We start from the raw sequence: 17927 nt of genomic DNA on the forward strand, positions 1-17927 counted from the left end.
CATTTAGTGAATGTTTACAAGGTATTAAGAACTTTCATATTAGTGCATTAGCTGCTCACAATACTATTGTGAGATAGGGAGTTTCAGCTCCACCTCCTTGAGAAAACCTGAGACTCAGAGTCATATAACCAATGACTAAATTGGAATTTGAATCCAGGTTTGTCTGACTCAAAAATCAATCTGCATATATAAAAGTGAGTGGTATAGTTAAGTGTCTACTGCAATTGTCTCCCACCAGATATTGGGTGAAGGTATTACTATGAGGGATGGAAATAGTCTTGTCCATCAAACATTGTGTGTGGATTCCGTAAAGAAATGTATATGTCATTCAATTCATCAAATAATGAATTCTTTCTTTGTACAAGGCATTATTCTAGGTACTAAAGATACATAAATGTGCAAAACAAACTAAAAACCCTGTCCTTGTGGAAGTGAAAGTTCATTAAAATCATACTGAAATTGTATTTTTTGTCATTCATTAACTTTTTTCATCCTGCATTTTTACAAGTAAAATATAATATAAAATATAGCTATTATTATGTGACACCTCAGAAGGAACTTTATTATTTAAAATGAGTCTTCATACTGGACCAATCTGGAAATCATTGATACAATTTAAATGATGGTAAGGACGCCACCTATTAGATCAGAAAGGGGTTTTGCGCGCAGCCAAGTCCAATGTTGAACTGACAATATCTGGGGCATAGAGCAAACATTGGGCAACCTCCTTGGGTAATCCCACTTATGTATCACACAACATAGGACTGGACTCTGTGAGTTCCTTTCAAAGCTCTGACAGGAGGAATGAATGGTGTGCTCAAACCCGGAGCAGTCACATTTAGCCTATAACTTCAGTTTCCCCAGGATCACAGGGAAGAGGCACTATTCACTTAGTGCTAGCCAGGGGCTGTCTGACAGCTTGCTTAACCAAAAGATCCCTAGTCCAATAAATTAAGTCGGTAAGGTGTTTTTGGACTTTCTCGTCACATCCTTCCCGGTACTGAACACTAGTTTACTAGTTTGAGCTCAGATTCACAGTTACCACCTGCAATCCTTCCGGATCTCCAAAGGGGCAGGCGGTGAGAATTATCTTCTCCTTATGTCAGGCGAGGAAAATAAAGGTACAGACTGGCCTAGGGATACGGAAAGATCTGCAGTGCTCTTCGTGCCTCGCCTCACGGTTTCCTCACTCCTTTGACCACCTCATCACCTGGTTCGACTTCCCTTTTCCGTTTAGGCTTCCCTTTCAGGTTCCAGTCCGCTGAAGCTACGAGCAGGTCTTGGCCATGAAACTACATTTCCCAAAATGCCACGCGTCGGCTTGCCGTGCCTTGGGTTTCCCTACGCTGCCGCTGTAAAAAATGTCGAGTCAAATCCACATTTTAGGGGGAAGGCTGAGTTATTTTCCATTTTTTTGGTAATATACCCTTTCTCCCCCACCTGGTCTCCCCAGTGTTTGGTGAGAGGCCTCTAACTAAGGCAATTCATTCAGGCGACTGCTCTGGCCACCCGCTTCCCCCTCGCGCGTCGGGCCCTGCCAGGTCCCCGGGGGGCCTGGGAGTGTCATTGGTGGATGACCGCAGCTCCTGCGTTAGCCGTTGCGACCATGGCCTCAAGCAGCAGCGGCATCGCAGCCGCCCGCCTCCTGTCACGCTCCTTCCTCCGTGAGTCCAGCCGGGACTGTCTCCTCCAGGCCTCCGCGAGTTCCTGGGCCCGCTTGACCGGCAGTTCGGGCCCAAGCCAGGGCTGGGCCGTCCGGGGCGAACTTAGGCGGGGGCCCGGGAGCGTCGAGAATCTGGTTTTCAGCGGGGGGCTCTGGGTTGCTGGGAGCTTTGCTGGCTGTGCGGGGCGGGCAGCGTTCAGGCTGTTCCTATTTGGGAGTGAGAGGTCCAGGGTGAACTCAGCTGGGAGGGTGGGTGTGTTGGTTGAGAGGCAGGGTCAGGATATACCAGTGGGAGATTGGGGTTAAGGCTGTGCTTTATACAGAAGGGCCTTCCACTTGCAGTTGTGCTTTCTTGTTGATTGTAGGGTCGGCAGAAAGGTGGGCTGTGTACTGAGAATCAGCACAACCCAGAAAATTCCTAGGAGCCTAAGGGTGACTGGGACTTTAACCAAGTTACTTGCAGTGTCTCCACCAGGCGGTGGGAGCCCCTTAGTTCTTCTAAAACTGAGTACCCAAGGTTGCCTGTCTTTGAATAACGCTGACTTGAAAATTCTCACTACGTTCAAAGTCTTTGTGTTTGTTAGGTAGGTGATGTAGGAAGAGACTTTGGAATCAGCTGCATCAGGGTTTGAAGTCTGGCTCAATACGTGCAGTTCTGTGTGATAACCTTGGCCACTTTTTTTTTTTTTTTAATTTTTCTAGAGGCATGTCTTATTTATTTATTTATCTATTTGTTTGTTTGTTTGTTTTGGTTTATACATGCACTGGGTACAGTCAGAAGCTGGGAGGGTGAGAGAATTCACCAGAGCCAGAGCGGGAAGCAGAGCAGGCAGAAGGACCGTAGCACACTGCTGAGGGGAGCAGCGGGCGGCAGGAGAGGTCTGCGCACCATGTGGGACCCTCCTCCGGTGGCCGGGGAGCAGCCGGGGATCGAACCGGCGCCGCAGAGGCCGCGGGCAGCTTCGCAACCCAGTGCTCAACCGCTGCGCCACCTGGGAGGCCCCACTTTTTAAAATCTATTTCTGTTTCTGTTTTAAATGTCGTGAAAATAATACAATATTGTAATGAAACTGAGACACCATCACTTGTAAGATGCACCTTTATTTCTTTTATCATAAACAGTGAAAGTGATTGCTAATTAAAATTGTGATACACCAGTGGTTGCTCTAAGCACCCTTATTCAAGAGCTCTTAAAAGGTGGAAATACAAAAATGCATCCTAAATGTAGTACAGGATGATCTGGGTTGAGTTCCCTGTGCAGAATTAGTGAAGCAAATCATATAAAGTACCTGGGATGTAATAGACACGCAGCTTTGTTTTCCATTCTACCGCTTGTCCTGAATATAGGATGAGATTTAATTCATTTCCTGAGAATATTAAGACCTGAAAATGTGCAATGAGTGGGCACTCAGTAGTTGTTACAGTTAGATACCAGATCACATGCAGATAAACATCTGGCTTTGGCAAGTGGGAAGTGGTTTATTTGGTAAATTTTGGGGGGGGACTCTTATTGTATAATTTTTTTAAAAGATTTATTTTTGCATACAAGAGCTGGGGTATAGGCCCCAGATGATGCGGAGGTGGGGGTGAGAGGATTCACCAGAGACAGCGTGGGGAACAGAACAGGCAGACTGACTGAAATACACTGCTGAGGGGAGCAGCGGGTGAGTCAGGAGAGGTCTGCTGCGCCATGTGGGTTGCTCCTTGGCCGGCCGGGGGGATCCAACTCATGCTGCAGAGGCTGTGGATTGCTTCATAGTGCGGTGCTTAAGCCCTTGCGCCACCGGGGAGGCCTTTCTTACTGTATAATTTAAAAGACAATTCAGGGCCTCCCCGGTGGCTCAGCGGTTGAGCGCTGGGTTGAGAAGCTGCTCGCGGCCTCTGCGGCGCCGGTTCGATCCCCGGCTGCTCCCCGGCCACCGGAGGAGGGTCCCGCATGGCGCGCAGACCTCTCCTGCCGCCCGCTGCTCCCCTCAGCAGTGTACTTCGGTCCTTCTGCCTGTTCTGCTCCCCGCTCTGGCTGTGGTGAATTCTCTCACCCTCCCGCGCTTCTGACTGTACCCAGTGCATGTATAAACAAAACAAATAAATAAATAAATAAAACATGCCTCTATTTAAAAAAAAAAAAAAAAGACAATTGAGAAAATTATGAGCCAAAGGAAAGAAAAGACTACTTATACCCATATCTTTCTCACCTGGGGTCTTGCTATTCTGAGTTTCTGAGAAGTCCTAGCCTGGATAGATAGGTCTGCTGTCTAAGGGGAGAGAGAGTCTAGCAAAGAAAGGAAGGTTTAAAAGATTAGAATCCTTAATCCACCCTTTGCAATATTTAACAATACTCTTTTCACAGAACTGGAAGTTCTTATTTCCTAGATTCCCAGTATCACAAGGCCTTAAAAAATCACCTATTTTAGCTTTCTATTGCTGAACCAGTCTTTAATTATTATAGTCATGTGATTACTTTTATAAGGGTCTGAGAGATCTGAGATCTAAACCAAGGTATATCATGTATTAGAGTGGTTACAGATTACAGTGTTTTAATATGTTAAAAAAGCCAAACTTTTTCATCCCCCGGCCCCCAGATCTTCTCCTTTCCATGACACATTTCTAAGTTCACTTGCACTCCCACTGGAAAAGAACAGCTGTAACAATATCACCTTGCAAACTTTTTTTTAAGGGGGTCACAAATTCTTTTGTCTCTGAGGTTAGTTTAGAACTAGAAATGCTAGAAATTTTGTTCTTCTATTTTCTTGTTTCAGTTGCTAGTATATTTTGTGTTGAAGGGCACAAGTGTTGACAATATTGATTTGAGTTAGTTAAAAAAAAAAAAAATTACGGACACTTGTAAATGCCTTCCAGAGCTCTGTTGGCACTGCTGAGGGCAGCCTAGAATGTTTAGAAATTACAGAACTAACAAAACAAAAACACACTCCAGTAAAAACAGTTTTACAGCTTATTAAAAAGGGCGGTAAGAATCCAGTTGAAATTGGGAGAGAAAAATGAAAACTCAAAAAGACTTTTTTGAGAAAGTTTAAGGATTTTATAAGCACCTTTGAAGTCTAAGTGGTCAAGTTTTTCAAGAAGCTGAGTCTTTTAAAATAAATAGGGAAAAAGAGCCAGTGTATTTGAATCTCAGAATTATGGTATTTTTAATGTCAGAAAGTGAACCCTAAAATCCAGCAGGTCCCATACCTTTGTTTGGAATATGAGGAAATAAACCCAGAAAGTTTCTTAGCCACTATCAGAATGAGGACTGCAACTCAGGTCTTCTATTGTACAGTGGCCTTTCCGTTAATACATGCTGTGTGATACTTTGAGCCTTCTCTTATGAAGCTCTAATTTTTTTTTTCCCTTCTCACTGGTTTGTTGAGAAGGTGATTTCCCTATTCAAAGGGGCCACTTGCCTTTTCCCCTGTCTTTGCCAAGTTGTGTAGGCCTGTTTTTGGAATTGGGGAAATATTTAGAAATGTGGTTTAGAAATAGAACCCTTAACAGTGATCTGTTTTTGATGCTAGTATCTGCTGACATTTTATCTAAGAATCAAATTTTTATTCAGAAAAGCCAAATAGCTTTCTTCTAAATATATCAATGTAGCCATGAGAAATATCTTTCTGACCTCAGACTTTGTTCTTCCATGGAAACATAATTGGGGATATTCAAAATAATTTCTCTATAGGTAAATAATTTTATTTCATCAAAGGACAGGTACTTTGTTGCTATAGGCCTGCCTTTTTATTTAACAGAACATTTCTAAAATTAGGATGTGTCTTATAAATTGATGGTATAATACAATAAATTGGCAGTACTTTTTCTTTCTTACTAGTACTTGCTAATACTTTTTTTTTAATTTTCTCCTTTTTTTAAAACCTTTTTAAAAAAGATTTATTTATTTATTTATACAAGACCTGGGGTACAGGCCAGATTTGTGGGAGGGTGAGAGGATTCACCAGAGACAGAGCAGGGAACAGAACAGGCAGACTGATGAAACACACTGCTGAGGGGAGCAGCGGGCGCAACAGGAGAGGTCTGCTGCTCCATGTGGGACCCTTGCCAGCCGGCCGGGGGCCGGGATCAAACCGGTGCTGCAGAGGCTGCGGACTGCAGAGGCTGCGGACAGCTTCACAGCGCAGTGTTCAACTGCCTGCGCTACCAGGGGAGGCCCGCTAGTACTTCTTAAAATCAAAAATATTAAATTCGATGGAGTATGGTACTTATAACTAAGTAAATATTGAATGTATAATTTTGGTAATGAATAGTGGGTTGTTGATATTTGGGAGTAAGCAGCTGCTGAGCTACCTATAGGTAGGAACCACAAAATCTGTTGCATTTACCTAATATATATGTTTAATCAGTATACATTTGTTAAATTCATGAGAACAACAGGAATGAATGAAAAGCAAAGATATAGTAATAGTTTGAGAAGTGAATTGAAGGAGTATTTTCATGAACAGATTCTCAGGTTATTTGTTCTAAGGCCATGGAATGAGTCCAATCTGGGCAGGTACTCTGTGGTCTGAGTTTACATCATTAATCTCATAGCTGTCTTATAAATGATGTGGTCATGCTCTAGGGGGAAGAAAACCCAGCATGTGGCTGATAGATACATATTTATGTTCCCTGTTGAAAGCGCATCTCTCTGAGATTACTCAATTCCTTTCCTTCATAGCTTCTGTTACACTTTGTACTTTTGTAGTTTTGTCTTTCTGTGTTTAACACTTAGCTATCTAACAGGGCAGGAAGCTGCAGGTGAGAAGGGCCTGAGTCCATGTTGTTCACTCCTGATTCCCTGTTCCCTCACAGATAGCCTGGCATGGTGACCCCTCTCAGAGTATTTTGGTCTTCTCATTTTATATCAGTAATAGTAATGATAATTAATAGCTAATAGTTAAATAGCACTAACCATCTTCTGTGGCCTACATACTATTAATTAATTTAATTCTCACATTGCCTATGAGGTACATAGTATTATTTTATTACCATTTTTAAAGTGAATCTGCACCCTTAAAAAATTTTCAGATTTAAACATTTACAAGTATTTGCGTGCATGCTATACATTATATATAGACATGACACTGTATTTTACAAATAAACTTATGGAGGCTGTGTATGAAAACATACATAGAACATTTGTAGTTGGACTTCATTGATTTTAAAATCTGAATTGTATGTTCTCTTTTTGGGAAATGATTTACCCTTTTTGCTCATGTAGGTTGTAAACCCGGTTTTGGGAGTGTACCAGGCACTTTGCTACCCATTTTATAGGCATCCTTTCATAACATCACAACTCTCTCCTGGGGCTGTTATTCTATTTACACATGAGAAGACTTGAGTCTAAGGGAGACCAAAAGACCTGCCCAAGTCACATGACTGGTAAACAGCTAAGTGTAAACTTAAACTCAGGTCTCTCTGATTCCTGGGACTGTGTTCTCAGCTGTTCCTGGGATGCAGTGCCAAGAGAGAATGCACAGAAGTCTAGAAGTCCACAACTGGACTTCTGTGCAGTGGCCAATTAATAACCTAAAGAGAAGGTGACCCTACCGTGTTCCCTGAAAATAGCCCAAGGTGTGGCAGCCTTCATCATTGGGAATTTCTCCATGGTGGCTGCCTTCAGGACTTCTTGCTGTCCTAAAGTTTAATTTAAAATATTCATTTAAAAATATTAGTGAAGTTAAATATCATATGTTGATTGACCTTGTTGTATTTCTTGTTTATGCATTTTTTTCTGTTACACTTTTAGTCAGTTCCTTAATGTCTTTTCATGTTGTTTAGGTTAATTCCCCATCTGTTACATGCTATGAAAACACTCTCCTTATACGTTAACTGCTTATGGTGTGCTTTGTTCTAAGTTATTTCTTTTCTCATGTAGTAAAATAAAATAGTCCATTTGTATTATACTTATTCTTTCATTTGTTAAAAAAAAGTTAGTGTGGAATTTGTGCTAGATTGATAGAACTCTGAGGACCAGTAGTAGCCTTTAGGACTGGACTTCTGTGCATTCTCTCTGTGAATTTTAGGGAAACCTATAATTTTTGTGTGTACAAAAATAGATCTAGGCTTTTCCCCCATCTTTCTCTACAAGTGGAAGATTGATATTTTTCAATTTGCACAAAAAGTTGGCACTGATGACATTTAGCTTAACATGAGTATTTCTTCTATAGACTCTGATCTTGTCTTGAAATTCAGTAAAACATTTCCTATATATTTACTCTGTAAGGCACTGTGCCACACACTGTGGGAGAAATCAGGTCTAAGATAGAGTCCTTATGCTCATGGTATGTACAGTTATAAGTTCTAGAAATATTTAGATGACCCCTGAAATAATTTTAAGATAAATTTAACCTTAAGTGATTTTACTTAGATATAAAGCAGTAAAGAGTATAATAAAATGTGTGTGCCTGGCCTCATACAGTGTGTGGTGTTTGTTATATACCATATGTGAAGGTGTTTGTAAGTTCTACTTAATCTCAGATCCCCTACTTCCACCCTTTTATTTACAAGACATGAATATCATGGGGAGATTTAAGGATTCCTCACTTTACAATGTTTTATTGGAATGTGAACTTATATGAACTAATGCAAGTAAAATTCTCAATAAGTTGATTGTATTGATTCTAATCAGATTATATTGACTCTCCGAACCAGGAGCTGTGGGGGTTTCTCTTACAAAACCTCCCATGACTGGTTGATCCCTAAGTGCAGGTGTAGGTTTCAGTTTGGATGACATGGGGCCAACCAAGTTGGTAGTGTGAACTAAGGCAGAGATAAAGAGAGCTTTTAGCTGCATAGAAATTACAACTATGAACAAGAAACACAAACCTCTCCTTCGTTTAGGAAGTTGTAGGTCAGGTATTGGGGATTATAGGAGTGCGCTCTTGATAGCCCAGGACTTAATGTAGACTTAGTGCCAGTGTAAAATCCATTCTATAATCCTACCTCTTCTTCCTGCTTCTGCCAGCCCTTGACCTTGCCCACCCCCATCTTACATTGGGATTGGAGAGTTTACACCAATGTCTAAGTCTTATTCCTACCACAGTATTTTGCATGCTGTGCAGTTACAGCTGGCTTTATGTGTCCAGATAGATTATAAATTCTTTGAGGACTGATACTCTCTTATTCAACACTATTTACATATGCACTTAGCATTGTGATTTAGTGTAGATACTCCCCAAATGTTAAACAAATGCATAATCATGACAACCCCAGGAACTAGGATATGTGCTTGTTCTGGCATCCTCTCATTTCAGTATCAATGATACTCTGTCTGGCATCATGCTGGATTCTTGTCAAGACAGGAAAAGATCAGGAATTTAATTTCTTAGCTTAACATTTATTTTTGGGGTTGACTCAAAGGTCATGGTAGTCTGTTAGTTCTAGCTTACCGAAACTAATATGTAAAGGCCCAGGCCTGCTGACTAGATGGGAGAGCGATGCACACATGCCCATACCTATGCATGATATATGTCTCTCAAGATCTTTTTCAGCAGATGCTGCAGAAGATCAGGAGTATTGTAGAAGCTCAGTTGTATCAAAGGGCTAGAAGGTGAGCTGGTGCTCATCATATATTCTGATGTAGTTTCTATGAACATCAAAAATATGGAGTTTTGAAATCTTCATACAGTTATTCTAGGAGATCTGGTATAGGAATAGCTGGCAATCGTAGTTGACCAGCTAGCAATCTCTGGTAGGCCATGCTTTCTGAACCTAGGTAGGTAGAATCATTTTTTTCCTCAGAGGTGTCCCTGTGGAAGAAGAAGTGAACTATCTGATACCTCCTTCCTTTACTTAGTGAGTATAAGAATAATTGTGGTGAGACCATACTCTTCCTTCAAAAAAACAAGTATTTCTTATAGTGAGTATGGATTCTAGATATCATATCTTATTATCTGATTTTATAATCAAGTCTCCTTTCCTGTCTGAAAAATTCCTGATGACAGACCATTTACTGGAGATTCTAGGAGTGGGAGGGACTGATGGAGCGGATTCTGTTGGGAATAGCAGCAGGGGAGGAAAGGATGTGTAGCTCTTCCACAAGTATTGTGGTTGTGAGTTTCCAGCTGGGAGAATTGGGAGCAAGGCAAGTATGGTCCTTGAGTGATAGCACTGATTAGAATGGGCTTTCAGGCCACAAATACCAGTCCAGTTGTTGTGTCTGCTGGTCCAGGTTCAGGTGCTTAGCATAGGTGTGCCAGGACTCGATCCTAAAGGCTCCCTCATCTCTTGTTCAGCATATTCTAGTCCAAGAATGCATCTGTCTGTTACTCAGCAAAACTATATGCACACAGAACAATCTTCTCCAGTTGATAAGGGTGAAATCTGTGTCTGTCTCTTCCCTGGAGATACAAGGGATCCCCAAATTAAAAGTCCTTAGAAGCTCAGGCAACTATCTGAGACAACTCAAGAGGTGCTTAAGGGATGGAAGCGGATCAGATACAAAACCTGAGGTCTGCATTTAGGAGGGCATCAGGTGATGATTCAAGACAGAAAGCATGGAGTAGATCCTGGACAAATATATATAACAAGGGTTTTTTGTTTTGTTTTGTTTTTTGTTTTGTCCTTCCCTGGGGCTAGCTTTCATGGGCTACCATCTCAGTGGTAGAGGAAGGCCTGGTACTTTGAAGGGGTCAGGGAAGGATCATAGAGACAGCAGTTTGGGCTTTCATGGGGGTTTAGTAGGTTGCCAGAAAATAGCCCACAATTTTAATTCATCTGTGCTCTACTTTTACTGACTTTTGAAATACACACAGCTGGCTTTAGAAACGACTTAGATTTCTCAGTTTTATTGAGGTAGGTTGCTGAAAATAACTTAGATTTTTTTTGTTGTTTGTCCCTCATATACTTTACCTGCTTATTTTATTTTCGTTACGATTTTTATATGTGAGGGTCTTGAGTCTTACATCGAAAGATATCAAATTAAGTAATTTTGGCTTATATTTTAGACAGGCTTTATTCTGTGAACACATTAAATGTTAGCATTTAAAGTTAATATAGGGGGCCTCCCCTGGTGGCGCAGCGATTGAGCGCTGGGCTGCGAAGCTGCCCGCAGCCTTTGCAGTGCCGGTTCGATCCCCGGGCACTGGTGAGGGTCCCACATGGCGTGACAAACCTCTCTTGTCCCGCCCGCTGCTCCCCTCAGCAGTGTATTTCGTTCGTTCTGTTCCCTGCTCTGGCTCTGGTGAATTCTCTCACCGTCCCATGCTTCTGACTGTACCCAGTGCTTGTATAAATAAATAAATCTTTAAAAAAAAAAAGTTAATATAGGGAATGAGTTGTAGAGTGTTCTTAGTAGTTTTCTTGATAAAGTTTTGATTATATGTTGGGTTTAAAGAGGTTGGGTCAAATGGGGCAAGTATGTGACTAACACTCTTAGTAGGGGTGATACCTACTTTTCAGACCCGCGATTATATTTGAAGCATGAGTTTTTGAGCCCCACTTTTTCCCCTGAGGAATGAAAATTATAAGCTTCAGGTTTTCTCTCTCAATTCAGAAAAACATACAAGATGATAGTTCTGGGTAAAGAGGGGATCCTGGAGATAGAACATTGTCTTTTGTTTGTTTCTTTCTTAAATCTATTTTTATAGTCAGTGTGTCTCATTTAAAAAGTAACCTTTAAAGTTGCCATGATCACAAGATAATTCCTGCTCTAAAGGATATTTTTGTTGTTGCCAAGTTCAATTATCGTCCAAAAGTTTGGAAAAATTATAATGTGTTATTTTTTTTACTTTTCAGTGCAACAGAATGGAATTCGGCATTGTTCCTATACAGCATCTCGGAAACATCTCTATATTAATAAGAACACGAAGGTTATTTGCCAGGGTTTTACTGGTAAGCAGGTAGGTTGTCAAGATTTTTTTGAAAGATGTATGTTCCAGGTATGTTAGACATATAAAAAATAGAACTATTTTCTGTGTCACAAAAGTTTTAATACATTTTTTTTGCAGCAAAGTATATGGTATTGTAAGGGAGTTGTATTTTCAGAGCAGGTTAAGTGCTAATCAACCTGTAAGATGAAAATTATGCTTAAACTTACCTGAAAAATCTCTCCCTGGGAGTCTGTTGTGTTGGAAATCAACCTATTCTCTTTCAGCAAGTGTAACACCACTGGTTTTCCTCCAGTATTGGAGCTGATCACTCTTTCTTTAGTTAGGCAATCAGTAAAGTAGATGGCTTATATTTAGATCTTGTACAAAAAAATTCACTATAAACAGGAATGTAGATTCAGTGTGGGGACATGCTCTGGACTGGAGAGTCTCATGAGAGCCGAGACAGGCAGGGGAAGTGCTTCGCACCCTGGCTTTGCTCCCCTTCCACCCTTTCTGGGCAGATGGTCTTTGAGGGGACAGCAGGCACAGTTGCCTGAAATATTAAATTTGTTCTCATTCATTTACATTCATTCTCTCTCCCTACCCTATACCTGTGTCATAGATTTTTGCATCATTTAAATATATCTGTGATGTAATCCACAATAAAATGCAACATAATTTTCTTTCTTTTCCTACTGTTCTACTTCCCTGGGATTTTTCTGTTAGCAAGTTGACTTGTTTCCTTCTACATGTTTTTCTTACTCTAGGAATTTTTCTTAAACAAACTTGTTTATATTTCTGTAAAGTGCATAATAGTGTTTAGTATACAGAAATATATATATTTATATATATATAATGCCATATAATATATATCATGTATGCTTTGTGTCTATAGAATAGATTCCTAAATGTAGAATTGGGTGTCAAAGGTTCTGTTCATTTAAATTTCTTGCACTTCACAAAGCACTAAGAAGATATTTTAATGAGGAAAAAACAACAACAAATTTTAGTCTTATGTTTCTATTCAGAGACACTCTGCATACTACTTAACTACTGTTAAGTTGCCTTTTAAAGCTTTTGTACAGATTTATAGTTTTACTACAGTAGAGGCACTTTTTTTTAACATTCTCACTTTTTACCCTCTCCCCTTCCACACACACACACGAAGGATACTTTTAAAGTATGTTTTTAAAGTATAAATTTATAGACTTAATCAAAACACTAACTTCAAATTGAAGTTAATGTATACTCTTAATACTCAGGTGTAGGGAAAAATGAGATAATCCAAATTTGGATTAAATGTTGTATGTATGTGTGTGTTTGTGTGTAGCTGAAGATTGCCTTTTATGCTTTGCAGCCTCTCTCTTCTTACAAGTCTTGTGATTTGTCCCTCAGGGCACCTTTCATAGCCAGCAGGCATTGGATTATGGTACCCAAATAGTTGGAGGAATCAGTCCAGGAAAAGGAGGCAAGACACATCTGGGCTTACCAGTGTTTAATTCTGTGAAGGAGGTAAGTAATAGTACTGAGTTCGGCAGCAAGAAAAAGAAGGGGAAGAGCAAGCAAACTTTGGGTAGGCATCTTAATTGTGTCCCTTTAGGAAGGGTCATTTGATATTTTAAAATCCAGTGACTTAGAGAAATTTCAGTCACAGTAAAAACCTGTGGGTTTACCTTAGCCACATAGACTCAGGATGTTTTCTCCATAACCTGTGTGATTTTTGCTTGTAAACAGACATTAGCTCCTTAGGGAAGAAGTGCTATGACTTGGCTTCTGTTTGGTTTATTATTCTTTTTTAACCCTTTCTTCTTCCAGGTTAATAGTATGCAGGTCAGCATTTACCCCCTAATACATACTGAGAATGAGCTGTTTGCCAGGCATTGTGTTGGGTTCCACACATACATTATTCAGGCTTAGCACAACCCTCTGAAGTGCTGTTGACATCCCCATTTTATTTATTTATTTATTTATTTATTTTTTTAATTTTTAAAAATTTTTAAAAATTTTATTTTTATATTCCCCATACAATTGCAACCCCCTTATTTTGACCCCAATCCCTCCCCTCCCCACCCACAATAGAGTGTCTCTGGTTCATAGTTTTTTGTTGATTTTGATTTTCACTTTTTTATAGTTATTCATTTTCTTGGTCCCTTATTTAAGTTTTCTAGATTCCTGCTATGAGTGAGACCATCTGGTATTTTTCTTTTTCTTTCTGGCTTATTTCGCTGAGCATGAGCCCTTCCAGCGCCATCCATGTTGCTGCAAATTGCATGTGTTTATCTTTTTTGAATGCTGAGTAATATTCCATGGTGTCTACGTACCACATCTTCTTGATCTAGTCATCTATTTTTGGGCATTTGGGTTTTTTCCAAAGCTTAGCTATTGTAAACAGTGCTGCTATAAACATAGGGGTGCAGGTGCTCTTTGGAATTGATGTTTCAGTGTCCTTTGGGTAAATACCTAGGAGTGGAATTGCTGGATCATATGTAAGCCCTATGTTTAGTAGGTCCAGAGATCTCCACACAGCTCTCCATAGTGGTTGGACCAGTTTGCACTCCCACCAACAGTGCGGGAGAGTTCCTTATTCTCCACATCCTCGCTAACATTTGTTGTTGCTAGTTTTTTTAATATGTGCCATTCTCACTGGTGTAAGATGGTATCTCATGGTAGTTTTAATTTGCATTTCCCTGATTACAAGTGATGTTGAACATTTTTTCATATGCCTGTTGGCCATTTGCATTTCCTCTTCAGAGAAGTTTCTTTTTAGCTCTTCTGCCCATTTTTTGACAGGATTATTTTCTTTGTTGTTGTTGAGTCTCACCAGCTCTTTGCAGATTTTTGTGATCAGTCCTTTATCATTAGTGTTGTGTGCAAAAATGTTCTCCCAGTCGGTGGGGTTTCTCTTTGTTTTTGTTATTGTCTCTTTTGCTGTGCAGAAGCTCTTTAATTTGATATAGTCCCAGCTGTTTATCTTTGCTTTCACTATCACTGCTTTGGGTGATGTGTCTGTAAAGATGTCTTTGATGTGCAAATCCCGTAGTGTTTCGCCTATATTTCCTTCTATGTATTTTATAGTTTCAGGTCTTATGTCTAGTTCTTTAATCCATTTTGAGTTGATTTTTGTGTATGGTGTGAGGTAGTGGTCAAGCTTCATTCTTTTGCATGTAGCGACCTAGTTTTCCCAGCACCATTTATTGAACAAACTTTCTTTGCTCCAATGCATAGTCTTTGCTCCTTTGTCAAAGATTAGTTGACCATAAATCTGTGGGTTTATTTCTGGATTTTCTTTTTTTTTTTTTTTAATTGAAAAGAACTTTATTTTTTTTTCCATTATACAGATATGTCACATTTTTTTTTTTTTACAAATCTTTAATTCTATAATCACATAAATTATTTGCTTCCAATAGCAAATAAATGACCTTTGAATTTCCATAAGAGTCTTACAAAATGTCATTATACTTATTATGAAAAATGTACATGCAAACATGCTTCCTTTCTTGACCCACAAATCTGAAGCTACATTAGAAGACAAATTTTTTTTTAAGATTTATTTATTTATTTTTACAAGCACTGGGTACAGTCAGAAGCACAGGAGGGTGAGCAAATTCACCAGAGCCAGAGCAGAACAGGCAGAAGGACCGAAGTACACTGCTGAGGGGAGCAGCGGGCGGCAGGAGAGGTCTGCGCGCCATGTGGACCCTCACCCGGAGGCCAGGGATTGAACAGGTGCTGCAGAGGCTGCGGGCAGCCTCACAACCCCGCGCTCAACCGCTGCACCACTGGGGAGGCCCTAGAAGACAAATGATTGAAGCAGATGATACAATAAAGTTTTAGGGGAAAAGAGCTACCTAGCAGAATGATCTGCTATAATCATAAAGGAATTGATTATCTTATTCCTTATCAGTTATGATTAAAATTAATATGACTAGACGGTAAATATCCTTGATATAAATTGAAAATACATTGGAAATAAAAGCAACAAATAAGACTTTGTGTGCAGGCAACTTTCCAAAACAATGTAATCTCCCACTTCAAGAAAAAAATATATATAAAATTTTGGTATTTTTCTACATATTTATTTTGTCTTCAAAATCAAAAGCTAACTTCAACTAAAATTTCCTCACCCCATGCCTTTATTTCAAGTCTTTTTTTTTTTTTGTTAGCAAATCATTGCATTGCACACTTTATTTTTTTTTATTTTTTTTTTCAAATTACTGAAACTTATTTCAGCCATTTTTTTAATGGAAATCTTTCTGAATTACATTAGTTGTTTTTTTTTTTTTTTAATAAATTTTATTGTTATATTCCCCATACAATTGCAGCCCCCCATTCTGACCCCAATCCCTCCCCTCCCGCCCCCGCCCCCCTAAAAGTGTCTCTGGTTCATAGTTTTTTGTTGATTTTGATTTTCACTTTCTTATATTCATTTTCCTGGTCCCTTATTTAAGTTTTCTAGATTCCTGCTATGAGTGAGACCATCCGGTATTTTTCTTTTTCTTTCTGGCTTATTTCGCTGAGCATGATCCCTTCCAGCGCCATCCATGTTGCTGCAAATTGCATGTGTTTATCTTTTTTGAATGCTGAGTAATATTCCATGGTGTCTACGTACCACATCTTCTTGATCCAGTCATCTATTTTTGGGCATTTGGGTTTTTTCCAAAGCTTAGCTATTGTAAACAGTGCTGCTATAAACATAGGGGTGCAGGTGCTCTTTGGAATTGATGTTTCTGTGTTCTTTGGGTAAATACCTAGGAGTGGGATTGCTGGATCATATGGAAGGTCTATGTTTAGTAGGTCCAGTATTTCTGGATTTTCTATTCGATTCCATTGGTCTGTGTGTCTGTTCGTGTTCCAATACCATGCAGTTTTGATGATTATGGCTTTGTAGTATAGTTTGAAGTCTGGGAGTGTGATGCCTCCATTCTCTTCTTTTTTTTTTTCAGGAGAGCTTTGGCTATTCAGGGTTTTTGGTGATTCCATATGAATTTCATCAACTATTTATTTGAAGAATGACATTGAAATTTTGATTGGAATAGCATTGAATCTGTATATTGCTTTTGGTAGGATGGCCATTTTAATAATGTTTATTCTTCCAATCCATGAGCAGGGGACATTCCCATTTTAAAGGCTATCACTGGTACAGAAAGGTTAAGGGTCCTATCTATAGTCACTCAAATGGTAAGTGGCAGACTTTGCATGGCTCAGAGTAAATACCTTTGTGTTCCTCCATGAAGACTGTTTGATTTCTTTTTTTCTTCCCTGTTGAATTCTTAATGCTTTAAACATGACTTTTAAATTAAACTGTAATTCTTTGTTAAAAACTAGAAGTGCTTATTATAAAAATTCTGCTGATGGATACAAAGGTATTTCAGGTTTAGTTTTGCAGTATTTTCTACATCTCAATTTTGGCCTTTCAGAGAGCTAATTTCAGTGTGTATTCTCTTACTGTCTCTCTACACTTATATGAATATATACAAAAATAATAGTATTTTAAAAGAAACACAAATTCTTGACTATTAATATAAGAAAATAAGAAAATTTAGTATTTGGGATTGATGATAAAAAAATATATACTTACACTTTTTACCTTCTTCCCTCCCCCACACACACACTTGAAGGATACTTTTAAAGTATATTTTAAAATGTAGCTTTTTTTAAAGTATAAATTTATAGACTTAATCAAAACACTAACTTCAAATTGAAGTTAATGTATACTCTTAATACTCAGGTGTAGGGAAAAATCAGATAATCCAAATTTGGATTTTTCTTTTTACTTTAAACTTGAAAATAGAGTATGTGTACTATATATATGTATGTGTGTTTTAAATTTATCTTATTTTAAAGAGTAAGAAATATAAGTTACAAATCATATACTCTGTAGAAGGATCATTTAAATTCATTTTGCTTTAAATTTTTTGTCCTCTCTCCCCTTAAATTCTGTTATGACCGACTTCATGACCTCAAAGTTTGGAGAGGAGCTGTTTTCATAATTTTAGGCAGATTTGATTTTTGTAATTAGCTTTTCTCGCTTTTTTTGTAAAGAAAGTTTTTGCTGCTAAGCAATGCATTTCTTATTCACCACGATGCAAATAGATAGCTGCTATTTCTCTCTCACTGGTATAGCTCTTACAGAGAACTTTTCAAGTGAGTAGGATGGATACCTCCCATCCAGTATTAGTTTGCCAGTACAGACACTGTTAGTCCAGTTTCTAACAGTATTTTTAACATAAGAGGTAGAGAAATGTGGGATGTTTTTTCCATCAAATGCCTACATGCCTATCTTTTGTTTCTAACATAGTTTTTATTCCTTTTGTTTTCTCTGTTGTTATCTTGAACATAGTTTTTTAAAAATTATTTTTTACTGTTGGCATCATTTGTGGGTGATCTGCAAGCATATCCCTTAGCATTCTTTTGTCACTGTCAGAAACAGGGATGCAGTGAGAAAACGTCTCAGTCTCTGGAGA

The 17927-nt window shown here is 39.0% G+C and overlaps 1 protein-coding gene across 1 annotated transcript in view; it reads left to right on the forward strand.

The window, feature by feature from the left end:
• Window positions 1-1573: 1573 nt before the first annotated feature.
• Window positions 1574-17927, forward strand: part of SUCLG1 (succinate-CoA ligase GDP/ADP-forming subunit alpha) — a gene marked incomplete at its 5' end in the record, with an annotated part of 29262 nt that continues 12908 nt past the window's right edge. The window contains 3 exons of the mRNA XM_084235458.1: window positions 1574-1664; window positions 11390-11493; window positions 12859-12975. Coding sequence (XP_084091584.1) covers window positions 1574-1664; window positions 11390-11493; window positions 12859-12975 — 312 coding nt within the window. The remainder of the gene's footprint in view (window positions 1665-11389; window positions 11494-12858; window positions 12976-17927) is intronic.

Source organism: Talpa europaea, assembly GCF_964194135.1.
Source record: "Talpa europaea genome assembly, chromosome: 6".
NCBI lineage: Eukaryota > Metazoa > Chordata > Mammalia > Eulipotyphla > Talpidae > Talpa > Talpa europaea.